The sequence below is a fragment of the Mytilus galloprovincialis genome, chromosome 3, assembly GCF_965363235.1.
Source record: "Mytilus galloprovincialis chromosome 3, xbMytGall1.hap1.1, whole genome shotgun sequence".
NCBI lineage: Eukaryota > Metazoa > Mollusca > Bivalvia > Mytilida > Mytilidae > Mytilus > Mytilus galloprovincialis.
In genome coordinates this window covers 51,015,529-51,039,084 of record NC_134840.1, presented here as the reverse complement: position 1 = coordinate 51,039,084, position 23,556 = coordinate 51,015,529, and the positions used below count along the sequence as shown (strand labels likewise).

General features: G+C 31.7%; 3 protein-coding genes across 3 annotated transcripts; all 3 read right to left on the bottom strand.

Annotated features, from left to right (window-relative positions):
- Positions 1-3,604: 3,604 nt before the first annotated feature.
- Positions 3,605-5,356, bottom strand: LOC143068260 (neuronal acetylcholine receptor subunit alpha-6-like). Its single transcript, XM_076242177.1, has one exon. The coding sequence runs from the start codon at positions 5,342-5,344 to the stop codon at positions 4,127-4,129; it is 1,218 nt and encodes a 405-aa protein (XP_076098292.1). The 5' UTR covers positions 5,345-5,356; the 3' UTR covers positions 3,605-4,126.
- A 263-nt stretch (positions 5,357-5,619) lies between these two features.
- Positions 5,620-22,156, bottom strand: LOC143068259 (phytanoyl-CoA dioxygenase domain-containing protein 1 homolog). Its single transcript, XM_076242176.1, has 9 exons — positions 21,938-22,156; positions 21,418-21,535; positions 20,686-20,786; positions 11,097-11,238; positions 9,077-9,171; positions 8,415-8,520; positions 7,400-7,484; positions 6,743-6,944; positions 5,620-6,050 (listed from the first exon to the last, which is right to left on the bottom strand). Exons 1-9 carry the CDS (start codon positions 22,070-22,072, stop codon positions 5,916-5,918), a joined length of 1,119 nt encoding a protein of 372 aa, XP_076098291.1. The 5' UTR covers positions 22,073-22,156; the 3' UTR covers positions 5,620-5,915.
- LOC143068258 (uncharacterized) lies at positions 14,513-19,790 on the bottom strand. The gene is made up of 4 exons (XM_076242174.1): positions 19,438-19,790; positions 18,564-18,669; positions 18,178-18,259; positions 14,513-17,268 (listed from the first exon to the last, which is right to left on the bottom strand). Exon 4 carries the CDS (start codon positions 17,263-17,265, stop codon positions 15,148-15,150), a length of 2,118 nt encoding a protein of 705 aa, XP_076098289.1. The 5' UTR covers positions 17,266-17,268; positions 18,178-18,259; positions 18,564-18,669; positions 19,438-19,790; the 3' UTR covers positions 14,513-15,147.
- Positions 22,157-23,556: the final 1,400 nt, after the last annotated feature.

Here is a 23,556-nt window from a genome sequence, read left to right as displayed (position 1 = left end):
GGGACTTTCCGTTATAAATAAATATTGAATTTTAGTTCAGTATTTCAAGTTGTAAATTAACTTTGTTTTGGAGAATTTCACCTGTACTTACAGCATTTGATGGCTTTGGCTACTTCAGAATCTGTAGATATCCCGCAATCATGAAGGGAAATAGTTAAGTTAGAGAAAATGAGTTGCGAATACATTATGCTTATTCTGTCTTGTTGAGAAATAGCCTGATGATAAATTTGTGTTTAAATAAATTGGCAGCAAGAATGTATTAAGCTGACACGCCGATCCGCATTTAATCTTGCTAGTTCACGACGTAATTGTCCATGTAATTGGTCGATAAGTCTCCCTATAAAAAAACTTACATCAGTAGAACCCGTGTTGGCTCTTTCCTTTATGCTAATATGAGAGCAAATACCAATTTTGTGTTCGTGTTGATTGAAACGTCCGGGAAAAGAAACCACACGCAATATGCAAGTGACAGCGGGCTATCCCAATAGCTAAGTTAAGATCCGTTTTATCAAATGCAATCTCATGAAAACTGAATTTTATATTGCTTATTTGAATAAAAACATTTACAAAGGGCTTTTAAACTTATGATCAAATTCTTGAATATCACTTTTTTAATAAACAGACTTGAAGATTTCTTGATTGTTTGTTCTGTAGTCCAGCAACTAGCTTCCTTTAATTATTTTTAGCTATTCAATTGTACGGATCTTAAATGACAGATAAAACGTGTTATGTTCTTCTTCGCTATACTCATACGAACATAAAAATTGTCTTAATAATACGTAAATAAAACAAAAAGCAATTTGGAATGAGAAATTGTACTGATCAGTTTAATAAATAATAGAAATAAATTATGACAACTCTGGTCATGTAAATCATGTAAATCGTGGTCTCTGGGTCTCCGAACAATGGAAGGAATTCTACAAATATAAAAATGTTCAATCAGAAAAAGGTATAACTGCAATTACATATCGTGAATGCAAAATATACGTGTCGAACTGATCAGTAATTTTTTCTCGACAAGAGAAAAGGCGCGAAATCTAGATATATATGTGTGAAAACCGAATTACTGATTTAAGCGTATGCGAATATTTATACGCCAAATTAAGAAATGAATAAATCTAACTATTTCATTTAATTATCAAACAAACTGTTGTTTAAAATGTTTATCCTTATAATATCTTACTTACATTCTTATAAAATCAAACCATAGGGGCTATATGTAACCATTTTTCGTTTTTCTTTGTTGACATATTTGTTTGTTTTTATAGTGATAAAGACAATGTTGGCTGCTGTATCCCTATTTTAGACATTTTAATCTATTATATATGTTAGTTTTTTTCATATTATGTTGTTAATATAAGGAAATTTTGTGCTACTGTCATACAAGTGAGAGCTAGCTATAAACCAGGTATAATCCACCTTTTCTTCATACGAAAATGTCTGTTTTAAGTCAGGAATATGACAGTTGGTATCCATTCAATTGATGTATTTGGGGTTTTTTTATTTTGCCATTTGTTAAAGACTATCCGTTTATAATTTTCAACGAGTTCGGTATTTTTTGCTATTTTACATTTATCTGAGATAAACGTTATTTTGCGACATAACACTATCATTTTTAACAAAGATGAATGTAAAACTAAATTACTTTGAACGATTGTTTTTTGTTTTTGAAAAGGTTTCACTTAAAGTCTACATATGATTATATTATATCAACAAACATGAGTCGACCAGAAGGGTTGCACACTTAATACCCATTAGAATCGTATCTATTTGTTGAAATATCAATCTACCAAATTGCACAAATATGTTGTCAATCCAATAGTCCAGAATTTTGACCTAAAGAAAGAGGCGTGTTTTCATGAATTTCATTTTGTTAAATCGATAAATCAATCTTTCAATTGAGCATTGGAAATATCAGTGTAAACCGGTGAAAAAAGTTTGATATATCTGTAAAATTGTAATAATTAGTTTAAATCTTTTGTAGTAAATCTATGAATTTATTTTTATCATTCACATCTGATTGGCAACGATGGTTGAACATACGTCATCACAATATGTCTGAAGATCATATTTTACTGTATAAAGAATGTAGTAAAAATTCTAAAAAGATGTTTAGTCGAAAATCCTGATGATACATCTATATATCGTTTTTGTAAGAATTATGTGTATCTATATATCGAGTATAAATACGCGAAATTTTCGTCGTACTTTTTTATATTAATGTACATAAAGATAGTTAATGACTAAAGCAAACTGTCTCCCGAAAAACATGTAATCACAGCATTGTGACTTGAGATATTGCCGTCTCAAGAGAGTGACGAAAGATACCAGAGGGACAGTCAAACTCATAAATTGAAAATAAACTGACAACGCCATGGCTAGAAATGAAAAGACAAACAGACAAACAATAGTACACATGACACTCAAGTGACAACACAACAAACTACCAAATTCAATAATTTCGCGTTTAACCCTTTTTGTAATCATGTGCCTCTTTCCAAAATATTCAGTATGCTGCATATGGGCATTATTTGGAAGAAGAATGTATTAAATAAATAAGACACCAAAGCTTTCCTTTCTTTGTGCTTGTTTTATGTGTCAGAAAACAAAATAGAAATGTTTGGTAGACAAAACTCCTCTCTTAATGTACAACACAAGAAAAGCATGATCGATCTTCGTGTTTTAATAATATATTTGTGATCAGTGACAGGATTATGTGGGTTGGACCAAGAGTTTTCTTCACTGAATGACTTCGATCAATTCAAACGTAAACAATGAAATCACAAATAAACAGATGTTGATATTTCTTTAAATCATAGATGAAAATGCATAAATTTTATCACGCTTTCTTGGCTGTATAGTATTGTCGAAAACAAAATACTTAATGTAGAACTAATTAGTTTCACGAAATGAAAAACATACTTATAGTCATACAAAAGCAACAGTTTAACTAAATTGTATTGATATTCTGAAGAATGTAAATACTGAAATAATATGATTAGGTTAAACGCTTATTCGTAATAATATTTTTTTTAATAAATACAACACGTTTTGTCTTAAAATAACAGTATAAATTTGCTGATCATCGTACCATGCGTAAAAGACAAGAAATATTTGTGTTGTTACTCAAAAAATGTATTGTAGAAATTATTATTATTATTATCATTATTACAGTTTTGTATGGTACTATTTTGATTTGGCATTGCCACGATTGAGATCAAGTGTGAAAAGTATTTCTATTGGGGTCACAAAGAAGCCGGGTTTATTTACTTCATTGTCTTATTTAAAAAAAAAATTTAAAATATAAACTATTACCAGTTATGCATATATCAAAAGGATATGATATTAACTCTATTGACAAAAAGTATTTCAGATATATTCAACAGTTGCAAATGAATGTAATGCCGTCCCCTCAAGAGTAACCCCAGTGAAATGAATACTTTAACTAAGTTTTACTCTCTTACTTCAGAGGTCATTCTCGATTCTTTAAGTCAATAATCTTACATTTACCATAAAACACACTGAGTTTTCAAAATATTTTTTATCAACGTGAAATAATGTATATACCTCAACACACTCCCTTGCCAGTTGTTGTTTTTTTTCCGAGAGAAAAAAATCACAAAAATTTTTCATTCATATCGTCCGCAATTAAAATTACACACGAGAGACTTTTTTTCTTATTCCTTAGGCCAATACAATTTGAAAGACTAACAACAGTTATATTTTAATCATATTGCAGGTAAGTCATATCTTAGTATGCTGTCTTGTAAATATGAATAAGAGACACCTGAACAATGTTAAACGCTCGTTTATCCATATAGAATATGTGTTTACCACTCAATGTAAAATTTGAAGGGAATATCCTGAACTTCAAACAGATCGAGATTGGTTTCGTCGACAGAGTTATCATTAAATGCTATAAATAAATATAAGAAGATGTGGTATGAGTCCCAATGAGACATCTCTTATACATACATTACCCGCCATGTCACAGCCAAAATATAACATAATGTCATGCATTATAGTCTTATCGATACAAAAGTGCACTCTCCTTACATTCTAGTTAATAGAAAAGTTATAAAACCCCAAATTCCAACTTCGCTCTGATGAAAAGTATGGCATTTAACTACTTAGTAAGCAGAAGATATATGAGTAATGTTGTAATAATGACTGCGACTAATAAAACCCAAAATAGAATCATGTCAACTCTTGCAATTATATCTGGCCATGTCAATTCTATAATGTCGGTGTTTTCCGTCTTAATGACTTCACCATTCATTATAGCACTATCGTTTTGAGTATTGTTGTCAGAACATCCAACAGTCTTTTTACTTCGCATGTATTTGATAAACGATAGAGTAAAGACAACTTGCAGCCATTTTGGCACAGGCTTTGATCGGAAGTGTAATCGGAGTTCCACAGCTGTTACTATAACAACGATAGTACCCATTCCAAGTTGAAACATTAAATAAAATTCCAAAATAGAGCCGGCGGTTTTAGGGAGTGTTGAACTGACAATTGATAGGAATACGGCAAACGACAGAAACACTGTAATAGAGTAACTCATCTTCTCACCACAGTCTACTGGTAGTGCAAATGTAAATATGTTTAAAATAGCCAATAACACAATAGGTGCGATAACATTTATCAAATAAAATGTAGGGATTCTGCGTACAGTTAGGGAAAACTTGACTCTTGTTTCTGCAGATGAATCTACGGTGGCTGAAGTCGACACAACTTTCCATTCCCCATTACCTTTGAAATTGTAAAAATTAATTCCTTTCAATCCCTTTGAAATTTTTATCTGGGAAATACTGTATGACCACACAACAAAAATAATATCACACGTTTGCTCATCGAATGGAAATTTTTCAATGTTAATATCACACTTTGTTTCGAATATTTCAAAGGGTGACCATCTCAACATACCATCTTTTTCAATGATCACTTTAATAAAACCGTTTCCAAGTTCGTCTAGCTTTTTGAATCCGTTTTGTAGAGAAATATCTGGTTTCCAAATTTTATCTTGTGATACATAGATTGTTGACAAATTTCCATATGTAGCAGGTGTCCACTGTAGATATTCGTCTTTCCAATATATGTCGACAAATCCAGTTGTTATCAACTTTTGTTTAACCTCGTCGATACCATTTACAGCTACAAGAAAAAGGTCTAAATCCACTCGTAAGGGTTCTGACTGGTTTAAACTTGGACGCACTTCTTTGTTATAACCGTCCGTTATGAACAATTTTTTCATCAAAGCTTTCATATTGTCACCAGTTTGTGCTTGGGAACAAGCGTTTAAAAACCAAATTGAAATTATGGATAGTATAATTCTTGCCATGTTCAACTACAAATGTACAAATATGAAGGAAAAGACTTATCGATCTTCAATAATGTTTTGTATTTTGTAAAAACATTAGATGGGCTGTACCATGCAGGTAATTAACCGAACGACTTCAAACAATAAACACGTAAGCAATTCGTTCACATTCAAAAACATATTTTTTCATATTTTTTTAATTATAAATGAATAATGCATAGAAATTATTCACGCTTCTGTTGATTTTGATGCAAATTCTTCGTGTAGAACAAATAATTTTAAATATGACGAAAATATAATAGTTGAAAACAAATACATTTTATTAAACGTACAAAAGTTAAGTGTTATAATTCTCTAATTACAGCTAATTTATATTCTGAAATGCAATGTTAGATCATTGATGCTTTAACATGTAAAAGTACTAAAAATAAAAGTTATGAATTTATTATTGAAGGAATTTCCCAATTCAAATTACAAAAACCAATGCATTTTGAAAAGTGTAGGGTTTTAGCCTAAAGTTCAGTAATACTAAAGTAGTCTATGATACTCATAATGAACACTGAAACCTAATGTGTCACAAGATAATGATTTGTTAAGACTTATGTCCGTGCCATGAACTAAATACATCCTCTGTTAACTTTGAAGTATGTTGATTCATATGGACAATGTCCCACTTTTTCATCCATGGTCCTTGAATGGTGGTGTCAAATTCAGGATCATCAGGTAACTGAAAATTGAAAATAAAACAATATGCATGGTCATTCCATTTCATAAATATTTTGCAAAGCATGAGCCTTGTTTCTTTAATATTTACTTGGTAGAATAAAATTGGTACCAAGAGTGAATCACAACAGCTTTCAACAAATAAAACAACAGATTAAGCATATTTATATAAACAAAGGCAATTGTCAATGTTATAACACGGAAACAGGATTTAACTGGAAACTTGTCTCGGAAAAACTAATGTCCAGATTGCACTAAACCAGGAGATGGGTATTTACATACTTATCCTCTTCGTCATAGAGCTTTTCGTTTGTTTAGATTGCCATAAAATCTTTGCTTTCTTTTTTCTTTTACTTTTTTGAAAAATGGGGTATAAGAATCACTTATTTATATAAACCGAAACCAGAACAGTGCATCGGACGCAACAAGCAGACAACGTGTTTTTAATCTTATTTTTTTTATATAAATATCATCATTGACCCTGACTGATAACTAGCTTTCACTTGCTCAAACCACTGCAAATATAAGCTTATATCTCCTTTCAAAGCAACTTGTATCGAACAGAGTTTGTATTTTTTTAATAAAAATGCCTTACGCCCGATAGTCACTTCAGTACAGTTATAGTTCTTCAAAGGGGCGTGAATAGAAATTGAACTTACATTAAGACTTCCTTACAAGTATTGAAATTCTACATACCGGCAAGACATCTTTTACTGCTTCTCTTTGTTTCTCGCGTCTGTCAACGTTATCAAATGGAGTCCAATCAATTTTAAAGTTAGGGTCCTTTCCTGTTCTCATCAGCAAAGGTTCTTTCATTCCATAAAATCCTGCTGGTTCATCTGGTCTTTGCCATCTCAAATCCAAGCTCCAACGGATTTGTTTTGTCATGTTAGGAAGACTTGAGAAGAAAAAGTTATAGCTATATCTAGTTTAGTCTCGTTACAAAGACAACAAAAATACCAAGCTTGATTATAATTCGGTTAGCCAATAAACTCATCATAGATACCAGGACTAAATTTTGTATATACGCCAGACGCGCGTTTCGTCTACAAAAGAACCACAAGTGACGCTCAAATCCAAAAAAGTTTAAAAGGCCAAATAAAGTACGAAGTTGAAGAGCATTAAGGACAAAAATTCCTAAAAGTTATGCTAAATGCAGCTAAGGTAATCTATGTCTGAGGTAGAAAAGCCTTATTTTTTTCAAAACGCGCGTTTCGTCTACTTAAGACTCATTACGCTCAAACAAAAACAGTATGATATAGGAAAATAAAGTATAATACTAGTCTGATCATTTTAAAGTTTTATTTATTTATTTAACTAAGTTACTGAAAATCGTGAACCATATAAACATACCTTCTGTGTGGTATTAAGTTGTTCAATAATAGCATACCACCATATGGTACTGGACATGTTATTATGTCTTTATCCACATCGACGTCTGTTAATAAGAACATCATAAGTTAATGTGACTTATTTTATATGGCAATAACTCAGATTAGCGAATAGGTGTTTCGAAATGGTTGCTGCTACATTAGCAACAAATTATTCGATTTATGGCAGGAAGCAGAAGACATTAAGATGCGGTTATCCGTTTGAATGGAGGCTGCACACAACGTACTAATTCTTTGGCGTATATAACGATCAACCATAATGTGAACAGTAATATGAAGATTAATTTTAAAATGTCTGACATTGTAAAGTTCGACTACAGTAAAAGTTGTAAAATGCATTTTTTCTACAAAAAACACTTCATTTTGTTATTAAAATTGTGGTTCTAAAATCAATTTTTTTTTAAACATTTTTTGTTCGTTTCAATGCCAATGTTATCATAAACTATGTTCAATCTTATTATACACACATTTTATTATATTTCATCCATTAAAAGAGGCTGATTTTTTCAAGTTTTTAAAAATCAAGGTGTTGCAATACTTTTTTCCATGTGTATATATAAATATAAGGTGGTGTACTAACAAATTGCTAATGAGACATTTGGAGTGGATTTAAAAAACCTATAGGTCACCATACAACCTCCAACAGTGAGCAAACCCAATGAGATGTTGTCAGCTTTTAAAGACATGATAACATGTTAAACACAGAATTCAAAAAGAACGAAGCGGTCTGATTTATAACAAAATAATTAAACGAAAAGCAAATATGACAGAAATTCACCAACAACAACTACCGAATTACAGTGTCTTAGATGTGCTAAACATTTGTGCGAGTGCTTAATTCTCCCCTAACATTGGTGTAAAACTTAATACAACAAAAATACAGAACTCCAAGGAAATTTCAAACGGACGCACATCATTAGAACTGTAAATGCAGCTGGAAATAGCTAAGTATCTATGATTTCGGATTATTTACCTACCCAATGTCTTCATCATTTCCTGCTCTTCTAACATGACATACCAGGTGCCACCATAACAACATTGGTGTGGCGCTACAAGACCTTTCTTATGCCCTTTGTTGGCCACCTATAAATATCATACTTAAAGTCATTAATTACTATCAAGAAATCCTCACAAAAAATGTGTGGTGTTAAAAACAAATTTAAAATCTAATCTAAAATTTAATAACCGTGGTAAATTTGGTCAAAGTCGAAAGCCCTTATTCAGATACAGATTTATTATCGACAATGAAGTCCCAAACTCAATACTTTTGAAATATCATGCAGAGTTTCTGAGAAAAACAGAACAGAATCTAGAACTTTGACCCCACCGATAGCTATTGAATATATGTCATATGGAAATAAGGAGGTGTGGTATCAAAGACAATGAAACACACGCTTTTCCAACAAAAAGACAAGAATGAAAGCAACAAAAGATCACATTGTTTGTCAAACAAGCCTACGTTATGATCTCTAAGTAACACATAATATCAAGTATTGTTGTCCTGGTCAATATTTGATCGCCACTCGTGCATAATAAACGTCCCAAATCAGACCTCACATTGCTGTGTATTTGTATACCATCCATACCCGAACGCGTTTGAAAATTGAAATCAGCTATGCTATGAAAATATTGAACAAACCTGCATACAACCATTTTTCTCGTTTGCATCAAGCAATGGAATCCAAGCTGTTGGTTGGAGTGTTTTATAACAGTCGACATTTAAATAACCACAGTCTGCAAGACAATAAGTCATATAGCTTTGATGCAATGAATTATAAGTCAACTACAAAAATATTAGATAGGTCACTTTCTGTATGAACCAATTGCAAACCCTTGTGTTTTTAATGATATCTGATAAATAAACCACAAAACGTATTCAAACTGACTTGCCAATGGTGTAACGCAGGACATGATCACGGGTTGTTAGTTCAAATTATTATGCTGCAGAAAAATCCGATGTTAAGACAAGTCTAGAGTTTTCGTCGTTGATTCTTGAGGTTAAATTAAAAATCTATGAAGTATGCAAAGTAGATCACGGTAATTAAAATGTTCTAAGGTATGGAAACTGCAACAGTCGCCATGATTGTCGGTTTCTGAGAAGAAGCTCATGAAAAAATCAACCAAGCTGAGGGGCATCCATCATGCACATGATAAAACGGGCAAACAAATTAATTCTTAAATTGGCACTAGCAACGAGATTTATAAAAAGTCTAAATATAATATTTTTTTTCAATCATTGATGAAAGTGAAATAGTGAAATAATTCGCTATTATCAGCCAGTATGGTTCAATCTTGTCAAAATAAGCTAAGAAACATTGATGATGAATTATTCACTTGCAAGTGAATAATTTGACCTCATTGAATCCGTATTCATGTGAACTTTGATTTAACCCCTTAGCTAGATATATATAACGCATGAATTGTGCGTGTTCAGTTATTTAAAAGGAAAGACTGTCAGCATTGAAAGTGAAACAAATGTACATCATTTGAATGAATGATTCGATCCCCAAAAAATCATTCCTATCAAGACGACGATTAACATATATGTTTAACTATAATTAGAAATTAAACAAACCTATAAAATTCCTATTGCACGAGTTCGCTATCTATTTATATCTATATGTGTGTTAATTTCGCCTATATGACCATAGGAGGTCTTTGGATAGTCAATTTTTTAGTTAATTATATGGCGCCTAAACTAAATACACACAAAACGAAGCTACATAATTATTATCGACCCCATGCCCTGTAAATGGTTTATTTATACTTTAATATTTTTGATAAATGTTTTACATTGTTATAAGTCAAATATGAGAATTTGAGTCAAATCGGTGAACATGAATTCGACAACTGGTGTCCCTTTAACGGCGAATCTATATTCGATCCATGTGGAATAAAATGTTGATACTGTCAAAGACTGAAATTTTTGTATTTTTTTTTTTTTTTGTCCGCTGTGTGTGCCTCCTGTGAAGAATAAACCCGTTTAGTAAGTTTTACCCAAAAAAAGCAATTTAGAATATTAAAAATCAACGGTTATCTTAAGAAATAGAAATAAGTGGGTGAATTTGGAGATCAACGTCAAACGTAAACGGGCTGCATACAGACAAGATAACCGCAAAACAAAAGCAGTTTTTTTTAACAAAACTGTGGACCATGTTTATATTGAATCCCTAGACAGAAATATTTTTTATATCTGGGGTGGGGGCAACCATTATCTATCCGAACAAATGTTATAGATTATGAAAATTTCACTAACTCAGACGTAAACAAATAAACAATTCATATTTCAAAGGTCATGTTTTCGTGGTCTACATGATGAAATGCAAAAAATAGTGAAGTTATTCTGTATTGCTTGTTATATTGGTAATACTATGTTTATGATAAAATTGTAGTATTTTGGTAAGATTAAAAAAAAAAACAGGTTAAACTTAATGCAAGCTGAAGTACATCAATATTTGAAATCAAGTGGATGTATGCGTGTCAACTTTTTAAAAATCTACAAATACTACCAATTTCCGTCTTAGAGCAGGAATGGGAATAAATATGGTACATGATTGGTAAAAGGATGTTTTTCCAAAATTAATAGATTTAATTTCAAATACCAATCACAACTTAAAGTAGAAGACTTTATTTATGTCAGAATAAAACGCACTGTTTACCTTGGTGCCAAGGTACTGTTGTAGCTTCATTTTGAGGAGTCTTTGTTCGTAAATTCCACACAGGATGTCCTGCTATTTCGGGTCCAATTAACTGTTCCACCACGTTTAACATTCGTTCATTACTCCATAAGTCTTTGAATGCCTATAAAGAGGATTAAGTTTTCAATGTAATTAAGATATAGATCTCTAATTTCGTTATGCTTATATGAATACATGAGTTCCGATAGATCTGAATATTAATCGGAGAGATAAAGGTTTTACTAGGTTGTTTATAGAGAAATATTGCTCATCCTTGTTTACTTCTTTATTAGCTCGATTTATGGTATCATGCAACAATTTACAATTACAACTTTCCCTTAATCGTAATGCAAATTAATCAATACTGCACTAAAAGTAGTTTATAAATGCATAATCATACACATGTGCATGTACATGGTTTAGTAGTTACTTTGATAAGTATGTTGTTTCCATTTCAGTTCTAAGCTTATGTCGTTGAACTGAACTTGGAGACGGTGACCTTTAAAGGAGTAGGGGCAATAAGGGCCAAAATCGGCCCCAGCCTAGAACAAATTCATTTTTTCTGAAAATCATGCCTAAACTATCCAATTTATAGAACAGAAAAGATTTTGTTCATATCTCAAGCCGTTTTTGCGCACGAAACTTTTAAAACTGATGACAGATAAATAAAAATATCGTCTATTTTCATGATACCTTTGCGCATCTGTCGCAGTGCTATCGATTTTTCTAAACATAATTGCTGCCACAGAGTGGATATATTTGGCTGTTGACTTTAAGTCCCAAGTGTTTCACCCGCCCAGTAGAGAGTGAAATAATACAACTACATAACTCCAAGGAAGTTTCAAAACGGGAAGTTTATCAAAAAAAAAGTTTTATTTTGATAAATTTGGACAAGAACTCCTTATATTTAAAATGAATTTCAACAATATTAATTTGGTCTATAAACTGAAAGAACTAATTCCACAATTTTACTTAAGAATAATCATATCATGAATAAATTCAAAATCTGAAAAAGAATCAGATCATCTATCATATAAACAAATTAGACAGCAGCTTATATGGGGCAATACAAATATCAAATTAAACGGTAAATGTCTCATTTTCAAAAACTGGATAAACAGTAAAATTCTTTTTTTAAATGACATTATTGATAATAAAGGAAAATTTAATCAAAACATGATCTTAGATAAACTTTCCTGTCATGCTAACTGGTTTTCAGAATATTCTAAATTAATGAAAACAATACCAAAACAGTGGTTACAAGAGCTAACTAAAGAAGAATCAATAAAAACAAAAGTTGCAATTGACTCCGAATATAAATTTAAAGATAAAAAAGGGAAAATGGTATCACTTAAAAACATTTCCTCCAAAGACATTTACATCTCCCTCTTAAATAGATATTATGAAAAACCAACAGGATTTCAAAAATGGGACAACATATTTATCTTGGAAAACAACACAAAAGACAACAAATGCTAAATTATATCTTTTATTATATACAAGATAATAAATTCAAAATGTTAAGATGGAAATTTCTGCACTACATTTTACCAACCAAACAATTTCTTTTCTCTTGGAAAATAACTAAAACTCCGCTATGTAATATTTGTGATGTCATCTAAGATTATGAGCACTACTTTTTAACATGCAAATTTCTGAAATCATTTTGGGATCAAATAAAACTATTACTTAATAAACTTAAAATAGGACATCATATATCAATTAAATCACTTTTGTACGGATACAAAATAAACGATTCAAGTTATTACAGTATTAATGATTTAATAACAATTATTCTTTTTACTGTATACAAAGGATACTATATATCCGAACAAAAAACAAAACAAATTAATATGTTTGAAATTTTCAAAAAAGAATTTCTTCAATATCACAAAATATTGATAAATAAAGAAGGCAAATATGAAAAATTCCATAATCTGGTTGCAGCAAAAATTAAATTAATTTCATAAATTAGAATTTATAATACATCATGTTATCATATTTCTATTCCGTTACATACATGTCATTATTACTATATATATATATATATATTGTGCACTAACAAGTACTAACTTATCAATGAAATGCTATATACTAACGTTAACGAGGCCGGGATAAGGTACCGGCACTTCATGTATCTCTAACAAATGTAAAATTCAAATAAAACATTATAATTTCAAAAAAAAAAAAAAAAAAAAGATTATTTTGAACAACTTGTTTACTAGTCGCATGCAAGCGTACACCATATTATTGCTTAGGGGAATTTATTCCACGGCTTATAGAAGTGAAGAAATTTTGAGAGATGTGGTGTAGTGAATAGTGCATCGGACTACTAACACAAACACAAAGAGAGAACATTTGAGGGACTTAGTGTTCGGCTCTCTCTTTGCATCATTTGCGAGTATGGTCTTGAGAAACGATGATACTAGTAGTCGTCGCAAGGTGACGATAAATGGCTGATTCGTGTAAAGAGAAAGCCATATATCTTGCACGTAAAAGACACTCTTGTAGATTCGAAAAAGAGCAGGCTGATGCCGCTACAAGTAAGTAAGTAAGTAAAGTAAGTAAATTATTTATTATAGTGACATGTGTTTTTCACAAAATATTATATAATACAGTGAGATATTAAAACAATAATTAGAACACCCGACCCTTTGGGTCTATAAGTCACTTTAAACATAAATTTGGAGTAGGGGCAATAAGGGCCAAAATCGGCCCCAGCCTAGAACAAATTCATTTTTTCTGAAAATCATGCCTAAACTTTCCAATTTATAGAACAGAAAAGATTTTGTTCATATCTCAAGCCGTTTTTGCGCACGAAACTTTTAAAACTGATGACAGATAAATAAAAATATCGTCTATTTTCATGAAATATTTTTATTTGTAGCCGTTTTGAAGTATCAATGTAGCATATACTATTTTAACATTCAGTTGATTAAGGAAATGCTATTTTTCAACTCATACAGTGTACAAATGCTATTTTATGATATTTAAAATTCAATAAACTTACAATAACATGGTTACCGTTGCTATGGCAACAGAAACATACCTAAAAATAATCAAATCCTAGATAAGCGCTTTCAGATACATGAGATAGCTTGCAATGGGTGTTTAAATGTTGGACGATATATTTTTCTCTCTCTTTTAAGACCTCTGGATCAATATATTTTCGATTTTCAATATAAACATGGTAAAACCTAGGTCATAGACCTTAGTTTTTTTTCTCGAAATGATTGGACTTAACAAAGCAACAGTTATTTCATAAGGTTAAATAGGAGAAATAATTTTTTCCTTATTGAGGAAAAATTCAATAATAGAATTGTTTAAAATTAAAGGAGAAAATTGTTTTTCATAAATATTTCAGAAACATCAAATCAAAATATCAGTAATAGGCCCTGTTTCCATGAAGAAAAAAAAAACCAACAAATTGTCCTATAAAATTCTGTATGATCATTTGAAAATGATAATTCTCTCTAAATATTTTAAATACACTTGAAGACACTTAATTTTTGAAAAGGAGCAATTTTAAATTTCAAGTCTTGTTTGTTAATGATACTTTCTACAATATTCTTAAACCAAGATTATTTTTCTAAGATGCCCAGAAATATGCCCAGAAAAAGAATCAGATCTACCGTGAACAAATTATTCTTTATTTTCTGCTGTCCGCAATTTTCCTTTAGCAAGGAATGGATATACTCTAAATACCCAAGTCACAAGCTATAAAGAACATACACTGTCATTATGCCTTATCATGAACATAAGTCTTAATGAGTTATGTACTTATTTGTTAAATTTTACAATTAATTAGAAATAGTCACATGAAAAACGTGTATATGAAGAAATATGTTGAACTAGTAAATCAACATATTAGAAAACATGAAGTTATTGTCTGAGAAATTCAAAAAAAAAACACAAACTACAACTTGGTACGGTTGGCCGCTGACAAAATATGTACAGTATATGATTAAAAAAGGAATTAAACGTTTTGTCATTTCTCCCAAATTGAAAAACAAATTATGAAATTTCATGTCATTCACTCTTCATCATTTGCTTCCTCGTTGTCACTTTCGTCAACAGTAACTGGATCTGGCAGGTTACGAGCGTCGAGAAGATATTTGCTCCAATCACGACAGTTTTCAAAAATGTTATCCGTGTACTTTCCAATACCAAGATACCAAATTAAGGCTGTAACATGGGAGCAAGTTCCTACAACACGACTTCCGGCTTTGCACTGGCAATACCAACCCACGACACTAATGTCATCATATTTAACCCATACACGATAGCGTTTTGATGATATATGTCTTGACTGAATTTTAGCACACAAAAGATTCTCTTCATGGTCACATGTAAAAACTTCATAATTACCATCGTCATCTAGGTGTTCTCTGGTATAACATGGAGCAAGTTTTAGTTGGTAGACTCCAACAGTAATATTTCTTATATCTTCTTCTGATAAACGAGGAAAAGTAGGGGCGGATGAAGCATCAATCTTTTGCCATTTACAAGAACGTTTGTCAAGGCCTTCCTCTATTATTTTCTCATGGAGTAAGTTCTTTTGCTTTGAAAGATAAAGCATTTTAGACGCCAATTGTTCATCTTGTTCTAAGTCACCTGTATTTAGTTCTGGCCAATATTTGTTCATGATTGCACAGGCAATATTTACATAATCAGATACAAACGGAATCTGGCTATTTGGTAAAACTCTATCAAGATATTTCCATGATTTAATGCGGCCATTAACGGACTCTACCACCCAACGGATTTTTGTAACAAGTCTTGTTACGTTGCTGTCTTCAACTGGAAGTTGAGACTCCCCTTTTTTATTAAAAGCTGGCATTTTTGTTTGAATACCCATTTCTTGCAGTAAGTCAAGTGCATCTCTAAAGCCACGATCGACAATCATTATGTCATCCTCAGTCACCCATTCTTTAAATTCTTCAATGTCATGTTGAATTATGTGCTTCATTATTTGTGCATCGTTGTTTTTGCCGTCGCTAAAGTACGGTCCAATTACACTTATTATGTAACCAGAAGTTGTAACAAAGACCATTGGTTTAACCAATGGTCGATGTTTGTGCATGCTAAAACATTTACGTTGGAACTTGAATTGTGAACTTTTCTGGATATAGATATAAGTGCCATCTGCGACTATAATTGCAGGATACATTCCTTTTCCGAACAGTGATTGCGCTAGAGGTCGAGTATGCGATGTTATAACCTCTTCCCTACTTATATGATTAAATCCTAGATTAGAGGGAACAAAATTTTCAGACAAGTATTTTCTAGCTGATGCAATAGCACGTCTAACAGAATCTTTACCAAGATTAAAAAGTGTTGATAAAAGTTTATTTGATAAACCAGACTTCAATTTTGTTAGAAATATTCCAATACATGTCCGGACACTTCGAGTCCGAGAATCTCGCAAATTACCCTTTTGGACAATTGAACATAGGTCATTAAAGTTTTCCTTAGAAAGGCCTGTTAAATTTAAAATGTCTGAGCTTGTAAGTGCATTTTCTGTATCAAAATCTATTCGCCGCTTGCTTCCTCTCAAAGCCATATCTCGGATTTGCGTAATTAGGTCCATTAAATCAGTACGGTTGAAAATGGACGAAGACTGCGAATGTGAAATTCTGTCAAGTGCATCAGGTAAAAATATGTCATTGCACAAGTGTCCTGGACAACATCTGGCACCAACTGTGAGTATAATGAGTTTATCCAAAAATATATTAAATCTAGCGTTTGTTGGGACAACTACTAGCTTTGGACCTCGGCGTTTACACACAACACACTGCGAGTGGCCACCTCCAGCTGATGGTATAGGCAGTGCGATACTTGGTGGAGATTTACATGGATGACATCTAGCATACTTTGCTGGAGGGACGTACTCTGTGTCATCATTAATTGATTCAGATATTGTAGTTTGTATGGGGCATCTTACATTTGTGTCAATTTCTCGAGAGCATCGTATTCTGCACTTATTACATATAACACTGTTAGCGTGATTAATTTTGTCATGTTCAATGAAAAACTTTTGTTGTAAACATTTACGTAGTGATTTATTGTTGGGTCCTATGAGTTTTCGCCTGTCTCTGGTTTTTGGTCTTTTTGAACACAAAATGCAATTATAGTTTCTGGGCGTTGACATTCTCTGAAAATTAGAAATGGAAATATTTAAACACTTAGCATGAGGTAAATCAGAATAACATGCAGAATATCCAAAGTGTGATTTAAAATGATAAAATACAATATCGTAAATAGATTGTTTTAGCCTGAAAATACCATGGTGCGTACGTTTCTTAGTTTTGTTGTGTGTATTTGTCTGTGCACGTGTGTGTGTTTACTTTTTTGTTTAATACATGTCAATTTCTTCACGAAATATCAGTTTTAGAATATGCGGTATTCAACCCTGATTGTCCATACTTAATTATTGTTTAACGTTTACAGCTAATTTCCTACTGCGTGTAGAATAAAACTTTGGTTGGCTTGCTTGCTATGTTTGTATAAACATTTAATCAAGCTTTGTAATAAAAATTAGCATCTTCAAACAATATATATATATATATACTCAGACGTAGTTAAACATGTATATATTACTTTTTAAATTTGATTGGACGTTATCCCAATTACAATTTTACATAATCTAAAAACAAAGCAAACAAGCTAGCCAAAGTCTTGCTCTACATGTATTAGGAAATTAGCTATAAATGGAACCTACTAACAAAAGTGTTAATGTCAGTATAAAAATCACGGATAGTTAATGATAATAAATAAATCTTAAACTCTTCACATATTAGATATACACCCTAAAAACAGGAATACAAAGATATAACGGATAAACATTCATAGGACAGCTGCTGAACACCACCCCTATAACAACACCCACAAACAAAGACAAACAGAGGGAAACATAAAATATTCAACAAAAATGTATCTACTCAATATGCGAAGCTCTTAAGTGTTCTCGAAATGTAAGTAATACATGCTCTCATCAAAATACGTTTATCATAATTACTAGAATTTAAAGCACGCAGTCAATTTCTCTTAATTCTATTCTCACCTTAAGATCAAGAGTTCCTATCAGGAACCGACGTATTCCTTTCACCCATCATACACTTGCATTGTTTAAACCAGCTCAAAATCTGTTGAACAAAAAAAGATTATCAAAATAATGTATTCTTTATTTTGAACTGAATATGATAGGGTATTAAGTAAACATTTTATGTTTAGAAAGTTTATCAAAATTACTATGAAAATATTAATAACCATTTTTTCAATTTAAAAATAAAAGATAAGTACTTCTATAGCCGCACACTACAAACTGTCAAAAAGTAGTCTTTTTCGTTTCTGTGCATGATAATATAATGTTATCAATTAATCATCATTAAAACTTTATTCGAGCACAAATGCTTTGAGAAACGAATCAGAAAAAAAGATAAGTAATACCTAAAGTATGGGACCATTAAGTATGTAAGTGACAACTGCTAGTACGTTCAGGTGAAGTATAATGTCTCTCTTCAAAATCACATGCTTACTGCTCTTCAGTAAATATCTATAAAAAAAATCTCATCATTAAAAATCATTCTTTTTAGTGGAGTTCGTGTTGTTTCAATAGTCATTATTTATAACTGTTGATGTAAAGGTCCTTTGGTTTTGTGAGTCTTTGTTTACTCCTTGGTTTTGATTGTTATTGTCTTTAAAACGTTATGACAATATTAAAAAAGTAATTATGCCAAAAAAAAAAATTTAATTAAATCTCGAAATTCGAACTCGGTATCTTCGCACTTCAAAACTGACGACCTTAACCTCACGGCTATCGCTTCAACTGCTTACTATGAGATAATTTACAGGTACTTAAATTCAACAATACGTTAGAAAAGTGTCTTGAGCATACGATATCTAAGAAATTACACTATTTTAATCTAGAACTTCAAATTGTAGGATACATTGTGATCTTTTCATTGTTTATTTATAATGTATATAGTTATAATATAACGTTATAGAAAAGAAACTCAAAAAAGTTTCTTAGAGCAAGTAGTTTTCAGACTCCGTAAATGATTTCTTTTCGTGGCATCGCCCGCGGCAATATTAATAATATACTATTACGAACTGTTAAATTTTATTGTTCAAAATACCAATTTATTTTTGGTATGTTTTTGATTTTCTTACGGATTCATGTAAGTTTTTTAAGTTGAAATGATCGTGAAAATTCTTGCAGTTTCACGGTACGTGAGAAGATTAATATTTTAAATACAATATACTGTACGGAACCCCGCATATTTCTGTTTAGATAAATTGATAAGTAAAATAATCAACATACCCTTTTGAATTGCAATCGAAATTAATAATCCTTTGCACAGCTATTCTCTAAATAAGTTGAGCTAAGTAGATCTGCTGGTAACTATAGACGCTTTTCTTTTGTGGTTGTCCTAAAAGAGGTCTTCAATCGTCTGAACTGGATTTTTCAAATGTCCGCAACTACTTTTCTATGATCATGTTATATAAAGTGATCAGCCGATCTAAATATTTTACATGTCGCAAATCAATAAAGTCAATGTAGAATTAAGTTCTATACTGGTTTTTTTTAATTTAATTGTATTTATGTTTTTTTTTTCAATTTTTTACCGGACATCGTTTGCCCTCTCTATTTTTATCCACAGTCACTCATATCAACAACAAACCATGAAAGAGACGAAGACGACTAAAAAAAGTTTTAAAACAATCCACATTCAGAGGCATAATATTAATTTGCATCATGTGGAAGTTAAGTTGTATTTGCGAGTAGACTGGTTATCTAATGAAGGGGTATAACGTCAGGCGTTCAATGCCTCCCGAGAAGAAACGATTCCGCAATATTTTGCTACTATTTTGTTTGTTTATATTTTAGTTGGTAATATACAACTGTGAAGGAACTTTGTTTTTTTGTGAAAATTGGGGCCGATTTTGGCCCTTATTGCCCCTACTCCTTTATAAGACGTTGCTTTTGTTGTTACTCATTCGGGACTTAACAAAGTACGTAAAAACAAAGTTAAATAAACTGATCTATAGCACTGGGTACTATACAGGCGGTGTTATATCGATATCATAATAGCATGAGCAAAGACAATTATAAAACATCTAATGTGTAGCTAGCTATTAATTAAAACCAGGTTTAATTCACCGTTTTCTACCTGAGTAAATGCCTGTACCAAGTCAGGAATTTGACAGTTGTTATCTGTTCGTTTGATGTGTTGGAGCTTTTGATTTTGCCATTTGATTAGGGACTTTCGGTTTTGAATTTTCCTCAGAGTTCAGTATTTTTGTGATTTTACTTTTTATATCCCTATTTCTATGTACAGCTATGTATACAAAGCTACATAGTATCGAGCCTTTTTGTCGATTTTTAAAACGAGTTCTTAAACAGTTAGTCTTTAAAATCTTATAGAGTTTTGGGGCTTGAGTACATTCCAAGCTGATTTCAATAATTGCGAATAAAAATATATACTTTGGTCTTATTTATTGTAATTAAACTTACAATTCATTCCATTCTTCGAATCTTTTCATAAAAACCCACAATATTGAAACTCACCTGGGCTAATTGGTCTCCTTTGTGAAGAAGAATATTGGCCCCTGGAAAATCTTTTTCAATGGCAGTCAGTCGTTCAAAGAATCCGAGTTCTCGATATAAACCTGTAATTACATAAGGATAACTATTACTATTTGTTTTATTTAATTGCCCAGCACTCTCTCTCTCTCTCTCTCTCTCTCTCTCTCTCTCTCTCTCTCTCTCTCTCTCTCTCTCTCTCTCTCTCTCTCTCTCTCTCTCTCTCTCTCTCTCTCTCTCTCTCTCTCTCACACACACGGCCATACATATACTAAATGACAATTAGAAAATTCAATGTTATGAAAATAACGTCAATTGAGCTTTGTTGTTTGTACTTGTTGGTTATGATGATGAAATATCTGATATATTGGTTAGCACATGTTTACTGGATTTTCATACTTATTTGAAATAACATTAACGATTAAAGTTCTACGCCAGATGAATGTGTATTTCGACAATAAATGTGACTTCAGTGATGCTCGAGGCCAAAACGTTAGAAACCCATAGCTTATCAATCAGATGAAGAGTTATAACCAAATAGGACCAAAAAAAATATTAGCTAAAGGTGGGAAAGGAATCAGAACTTTGCAAGAAGGAGAATTATTCCTTAATATGAAATAATTTCCAAAATTTTGTAAAACCACTACAAAAAAGCCGTACTTTCATGAAAGACATCTATGGTTATGGAAGGACTATTTAACAAAACCCAGTACATACTTTTAATGCGCTTGGTGTTGTACAGTTTTTGTGCCAACTCTTCTACTAGTTCATTAACAGCATCTCTGCATGGATCTATTTCATCCCTATTGAAAAATTTCTCCACGATGACGTACCCCTGGAAAATAAAAACAACTTTCAATCAAAATACGAAGTGATCTATAACAGGCGATAACGTTAAAATGGGGGGAAATCATGGCATTTCGAGACTTGTCTTCTTTTATTCCCTTTTCAAATTTGTAATGATATCGAAATAAAGTAACATTGAAATATTTTGTTTTAGAATATAATTATTATTTATCTAAGCATGAAATCTATAACAAAGTTTTCACCATTATGTTGACATATAACGTGTTATGGTCACTTCATTCTACAAATTACAGTTTTCGTAAAGCGCTTTTTTTTTTAAATCATGATTATGAATGTTTGGCGTATCAGATCAAAACTACCAAAATTGACAACCAAATCTAATTGAGTTCCGTGTAATGTTTATAAAATAATATTTTCATTTTGTACTTACATCTTCAAAGAATTGTTTAATTTCATCATCTGAGAGCTGTCCTAGTTTCTGAGTTGTAATTTTCGGTCTTGCATTCGAATTGAAATAATCCGGAAAAGTTTCCCCGGTATATCCGTGAGGGACTGTCGACGGCATGGTCTATATGAACTCAAAAAATGTGTTAAAGCACCTACTTAATGATACAAGTAATACTACTTTTAGTGGCCAAGGTCAAATATGTATCTGTTATCTTAATTATATACAAATTGATAAAGTTGCTTGTATAGATGATAACATATAGATAACATTTTTAAACAATTTAAAGGAAACAGAGGTGTTATTGTCCCTTGTTGCTGGCATAAGTCACTGTAACTATAAAAAAAATATAGTATGATTTAAAAGAAAACTTATTGTTAGGGTCACTAAGTGTCAAATTCATGTTAACCGATTTGAGTCAATTTCATATTAATTTATAACACTGAATGTAAAACATTTATTCAAAGTATAAAATAAACAATTTACAGGGCATGGGCTCGATAATATGCAACTTCGTTTTGTGTGTATTTTAGTCTAGACGCAATATAATTTACTATTGAGTTGTGGGCCTCCGAAAACCTCAGATGGTCACATAAGTGATAAAAACATAAACAAGGCTCCGTGTTGAAGACCGTACCTTGACCTATAATGGTTTACTTTTATAAATTATGATTTGGATGAAGATTTGTCTCATTGGCACTCATACCACATCTTCCTATATCTTTAAAGAGAATTGGACTCCTGCAATTTGATTTTTCTAGTTCTGTTTAATTTCATATTATAGATTAAAACTATATGTTAATCATCGTTTTACCTCCATAACAATGATGTTTTGTCGATCGAATCAGCCAATCAAATGATTTACCTAAAAAATGTTTCACTTTCAATGTTGACATACTTTACCTTAAAATAACTCAACACGCACAATGCATGCGTTATTAATCTCTAGCTAAGGAGTGAAATTGAAGTTCACATGAATACTGATCGAATGGGGTCGAATTATTCACTAGCAAGTGAATAATTCATCATTCGATGTTTTTAGCTTATTTTGACAAAATTGAACCATCTTGAGGGGGTCTCATTGGGGGGTTCTGATCCCCGGGATCCAGCTTACTCTTTTGTTAGATTCCCGTATCCCGCTTACACTATGTACATTTTTGTACGTAAGCAATTCTCATTCATTTGTAATTTACCGTGTCCCGCTATATTTCATTTCCCGTTTTCACGGCACAATAATTTGACTTTCACGTGTCACGCTTACAAAATATAGGCGATCCCGAGTCCCGCTTAGACCCCAATGAGACCCACTCTTGACAGCCGCTAAAAGCCAATTATTATTTCAATCTTTGCAAGTTTCATTAATGATTGAACAAAACAAATCATATTCTAAATTTGTATATATTTCTCGTAGCTAGTGCCCAATTTAAATTATATCAACTATCATACTTATTAGCTCACCTTGCCCAAAGGAAATGTGTTAACAGAAAACAAAGAGGTATCATGACCACATATTAAAACATAAACAGATATATATACGAACTGTGATGCATTATCATTGTATTTTTTATATAATGGTTTATGAAATATGTAATCACTTCATGCTA